General features: G+C 42.7%; 1 protein-coding gene across 1 annotated transcript in view; it reads left to right on the top strand.

The window, feature by feature from the left end:
* Positions 1 to 5,653, top strand: part of LOC106805048 (RAC-alpha serine/threonine-protein kinase-like) — a gene marked incomplete at its 3' end in the record, with an annotated part of 27,803 nt that extends 22,150 nt beyond the window's left edge. Inside the window, 3 exon segments of the mRNA XM_014806520.1 lie at positions 3,169 to 3,300; positions 4,728 to 4,793; positions 5,462 to 5,653. Of these exon segments, the coding sequence (XP_014662006.1) occupies positions 3,169 to 3,300; positions 4,728 to 4,793; positions 5,462 to 5,653 (390 nt within the window).
* Positions 5,654 to 5,721: the final 68 nt, after the last annotated feature.

The following is a 5,721-nucleotide window of genomic DNA, read 5'->3' as shown; positions in this document are numbered from 1 at the left end:
GATATGGCTTATTCACAGTTATACAGGTGCATTTAGCGATATTTGTTACTTTAGCCGGTGCACTAGAATACTACTTTGATCTCTCAACCAATTACACTGTCGTCCCCCATTCTCGCATATGTAAGGTATATTTCTCAGTCGCCTACACCGCTATCATGTGTCTAACATTGGGCATTAGCTAGCATTGCCCATCAATACATTGCAATCAATTGTTAGTTTGCCATCAATATACTATTTCCATGTTTAGGGAGCGTCATTGTATAAAGGCGTAGTAGTTTTGGTATGGAATATTTTTGTTGTTGTTGTTGTTGCTGCTGCTGCTGTTGTTGTTTACTTGTTACATGTCATTAATGTTGTTATTTTTCGTGGCTGTACAGGATGAGGTCGCACACACACTTACCGAAAACAGGGTGCTACAAACGACCAAGCATCCCTTCCTAACGGTGAGTCCGTATCAACATTCCTTCTCCTTGATTAGCGCTCTTCATTAACATCAGCTGCCCGCTGCGTTTCCGCGCTCGTCTCGTCCTTATCTTGCTGTACGCACTACGAAGCGGAATGCCAGAATGACAAGCTCGTAGGCTGAACGCGTGGGCAATTGTGTTTTGAAACGGAAATCATTTCCCATTGCACGTGCAGTACTACGAGCATAGCACATGACATAATGCTGAATCACTGCGCACAATACTAGGTGGCAACACAATTCAATACTGAGATACAGCACAAAGCAATGCTAAGTCACGGCACTAAGAAATACTGAATTGCTGCACACAATAATATTTTGAGTCATTACACGTAATGCAATACCGAATCACTCCACAGTGTAATAGTAACTTGCTATACAATGCAATACTAAATCGCTACACAATGCAATATAAAATCGCTACACAATGCAATCTTGAGTCACTACACGATGCAATATAAAATCGCTGCACAGTGCAAGACTGAGTCGCTACTAAATGCAATACTGAATCTCTACACAATGCATTACCAAAATCACAACACCAGATCGTAATGCAAACTGCAATACCACCTCCGCCGCACATCGAATCTAATCTAATTTGTGTCTCTCTTTCTCTCTTTCTCTCTCTCTCTCTCGCAGTCGTTAAAGTACTCATTCCAGACGCCGGACCGGCTGTGCTTCGTGATGGAGTACGTCAACGGCGGAGAGCTGTTCTTTCACCTGTCGAAGGAGCGCATCTTCACCGAGAGCCGGACCCGCTTCTACGGAGCCGAGATCATCTCCGCGCTGGGATACTTGCACGAGCATGACATCGTCTATAGGGATCTAAAGGTGTGTGCGTGCGCGTGCGTGCGTGTGTGGGTGCGTGCGTGCGTGCGTGCGTGCGTGCGTGCGTGCGTGCGTGCGTGCGTGTGTGTGTGCGTGCGCGTGTTGCGTCCCCACCTACCTTGTTGGAGGATGTCTTTTCATTGTGAAAATATGGTTATTGTTGCCATGGCAACACACGTATTCATTTTCTCTTCAGCACGATCAGTTTTCTCTGAATTTTCGTGTTGGATGTGTCCAACAATCATAGCGCAATTCCAGCAATTTCTATTCTGCGTAACATCCTGTGTGTTACCGCAATTACGTTACCGTTTCGACGGTGGCATACCTGTTTCACACTGGGTTGTGTAATTAGACAACCAAGATTTCGGTGCAACCATCTGCCAGTTGCCTCGCTGTGGTGTTGTTGTTTCTTATTCATGTTGAAACCCGCCTCTCTGTTTAGCTGGAGAACCTGCTATTAGACAAAGACGGTCACATAAAAATTGCCGACTTCGGACTTTGCAAGGAATCCATTCCATTTGGTGCTACGACGAAGACTTTCTGTGGAACCCCAGAGTACTTGGCACCAGAGGTAAGCCTTGGCATCTCCACCATGTGTACTCACTAGTTGGTGTTTGCAACCGTCCTGGGCTCTCTCTGGATGTTTTAAAGTTTGAGCCAAGACTTGTGCCACCAAAGTAATTTTTTAGCCACTGATGGAAAACTATAACCGCTGTTCTCTTTATCATATGTGCTAACTAAGCAAGGCATAAACAGGTAATGGGTATGGGAAAACAAGTGTACGAAGACATTTTTAATATAGTAATCAAGTAAAATAAAAATAATGTAGTTTAGTCTGCACTAAACTAGGTTGTTTTATTTAAAGTTAAGTTTAAAATATGACTAGGTGATGGATTTTGTTAGTACTTACATGACACTGTAATTTGACGATTTTTGACGAATTGACGAATTATTATTCAATCTTAATTTTGTCAGCAGTTAAATCATTTGCCAATTTTTTTCGCCACTTAATGTAGTAAAACCGCCACTGTTATTTATTTATTGCATTTTACGATGGTGTAGAACGCCAGTGGCAGCCCTGGCTGTCGGTATATGTGCGCAGCAGACAAGCGAGCTGGCACGATCACATGCGATTTTCGGTTTTTGTCATCCGAAATGTGATGCCAAGTTTTGCCGTGAATCAATATTTCGTCGGCGGTCATTTCTCACAACAAAATTTTCGGGTGCTGGCTGCCGTTAGTGATTTCCTGCGCGAGTGAAGCAGATGTAGGGTTACCGTGGCGATGCCAGCAACGATCATTCGCGTGTGCCGTTCGTTTGCTGTAGTATTTCTAGGCCATTAATGAAAGTACTGGGAAAATTGCGACCTGCAAGCGTGATTGATACCGTGTGATGACTGCTAGTGTGAACGCGGCGAGCATTAGTTTTTACTTCGTTTCCGAAGCGCGCGTAAAAAAATACATCGTCGCTGCGATCGTCTTCGCCGTGAAACGTCTTGCCAAAAAACTTGCCTTCGAGGTGACCTAGAATGTTCTACGCGATGGCTTCGTTAGGACGAGTATGGTCGACGATGGGAGTCGTGTTCAACTGTGATTGAGCGGAGAAGGCTGTATTGCACCGTATGCCCACGATATCCACGTGTTATCATCTGTATTTGTTATTCATTGTCTGGTTCCTCTAGGGTTTTTTTTAACCTAAAAAACGTTGGGTTGGCTCTCATTCCTTGTATTTCTTTTTTTAGTTTATTTATTAACATGGCAGACAGATGTTGATCACCATCATGCTACACCATCATGCTACAGCATCATGGGTTGGCGTGCACCATAGTTGCACTTTGTAACAGAAAACCAATTAGTTTATGTTCTCTTTTTTTCCAGGCTCTTGATGACTTTGAATTATTGAAAGTACTAGGAAAGGGCACATTTGGGAAGGTCATATTGTGTAAAGAGAGAGCGACCGGTGGACTATATGCAATCAAAATATTGAAAAAGGAAGTCATTATAGCCAAGGTAAATATCACCATAGCTCCAGCAGCAAGTGTTGTGGTTTCCCACCTTACTTGCCGTGGTGGCCCTGAAAAATAGCGAATATCTACGTGAATAAATCGCTGTCACTGCCCTACCTAGTTTGCCTCCATGTCCTTTACATATATTCCATGTTGTGTATGTATTCATCTTTGTTCCAAATAAAAATGTTGTTGAAAAGTAAGTGGCCTCGGTAACCCTACATTGAGGAAAATGTGTCAAGTGTGACCTGGTGCCCATCCAACTTGCCATCTAAACTAATCTTTCTCATGTAACTAAAGGCAGCAGTGCATCAAGATCTCTTGGTCAAGTTAACACAGTTGAGAATCATTGGAACATTTAGTAGATCATTTTTAAACAAAAAGTATACATTTCTAATTTAAATTGTATTTCTGAAACGGTATCCAAGGACAAGTGGGTTTAGATGGTTAAAAATGAAAAAAAAAACTGGAACAGTTGGGCTTTTTGTGCACAAACAAAAAGTGGGCGTGTGCTGCATGCTTGTAATTACTCAAGAAAAAGGTCCCGATAAAATAGGTCGAGTGCTTGTCACCCATTAATTAGGCGAGCAAAGATGAACGGGAACATTTAATATCGGTCCACGGTTTTTATTTTGGTAGAAAACAGATAGCTTTTTTTAGAGGCCAAGTACCAATCAGTGTTTCATAGGCACTTTGAACTAGTACCGAATAGTTTCATGGCAATAAGTGATATCGGAAAGTCCAGCTGTGTTATTTAGGTAATAGAAAAAGGGGATATAAAATGGTCAAGGCGCGCTTAGGAAAGTACATGATTAATGTAAACACTCGTGCGTTTTTAGTTTTTGCATTAACACAAACATTGCAAAATATCACAAATGACCACAATCATATTTGTAATTGTTTCTGTAAACAGAAACGGACCTGTGAATTAAAGTACGATGTTAGTGAAGAGAATTACAGATCAAAAACCTAGACTAGTACTATCCTAACTAGGTTAACTTATATATAGGCAACTTATCACCCCTCTTATTTGATCTCAATATGGCGGCGGGGACTTTCCGATATGGCTTATTCACAGTTATACAGGTGCATTTAGCGATATTTGTTACTTTAGCCGGTGCACTAGAATTCTACTTTGATCTCTCAACCAATTACACTGTCGTCCCTCATTCTCGTATATGTAAGGTACATTTCTCAGTCGCCTACACCGCTATCATGTGTCTAACATTGGGCATTAGCTAGCATTGCCCATCAATACATTGCAATCAATTGTTAGTTTGCCATCAATATACTATTTCCATGTTTGGGGAGCGTCATTGTATAAAGGCATAGTAGTTTTGGTATGGAATATTTTTGTTCTTGTTGTTGCTGCTGCTGTTGTTGTTTACTTGTTACATGTCATTAATGTTGTTATTTTTCGTGGCTGTACAGGATGAGGTCGCACACACACTTACCGAAAACAGGGTGCTACAAACGACCAAGCATCCCTTCCTAACGGTGAGTCTGTATCAACATTCCTTCTCCTTGATTAGCGCTCTTCATTAACATCAGCCGCTAGCTGCATTTCCGCGCTCGTCTCGTCCTTATCTTGCTGTACGCACTACGAAGCGGAATGCCAGAATGACAAGCTCGTAGGCTGAACTTGCCACTTGCGTGGGCAATTGTGTTTTGAAACGGAAATCATTTCCAATTGCACGTGCAGTACTACGAGCATAGCACATGACATAATGCTGAATCACTGCGCACAATACTAGGTGGCAACACAATTCAATACTGAGATACAGCACAAAGCAATGCTAAGTCACGGCACTAAGAAATACTGAATTGCTGCACACAATAATATTTTGAGTCATTACACGTAATGCAATACCGAATCACTCCACAGTGTAATAGTAACTTGCTATACAATGCAATACTAAATCGCTACACAATGCAATATAAAATCGCTACACAATGCAATCTTGAGTCACTACACGATGCAATATAAAATCGCTGCACAGTGCAAGACTGAGTCGCTACTAAATGCAATACTGAATCTCTACACAATGCATTACCAAAATCACAACACCAGATCGTAATGCAAACTGCAATACCACCTCCGCCGCACATCGAATCTAATCTAATTTGTGTCTCTCTTTCTCTCTTTCTCTCTCTCTCTCTCGCAGTCGTTAAAGTACTCATTCCAGACGCCGGACCGGCTGTGCTTCGTGATGGAGTACGTCAACGGCGGAGAGCTGTTCTTTCACCTGTCGAAGGAGCGCATCTTCACCGAGAGCCGGACCCGCTTCTACGGAGCCGAGATCATCTCCGCGCTGGGATACTTGCACGAGCATGACATCGTCTATAGGGATCTAAAGGTGTGTGCGTGCGCGTGCGTGCGTGTGTGGGTGTGTGAGTGCATGCGTGCGTGTGTGCGTGCGCGTGC

The sequence above is a fragment of the Priapulus caudatus genome, unplaced genomic scaffold (assembly GCF_000485595.1).
Source record: "Priapulus caudatus unplaced genomic scaffold, Priapulus_caudatus-5.0.1 Scaffold97, whole genome shotgun sequence".
In the NCBI taxonomy this organism is placed as follows: Eukaryota; Metazoa; Priapulida; class Priapulimorpha; order Priapulimorphida; family Priapulidae; genus Priapulus; species Priapulus caudatus.
The sequence above is the reverse complement of the archived record's forward strand: the minus strand, read 5'-3'. Positions and strand labels throughout refer to the sequence as shown.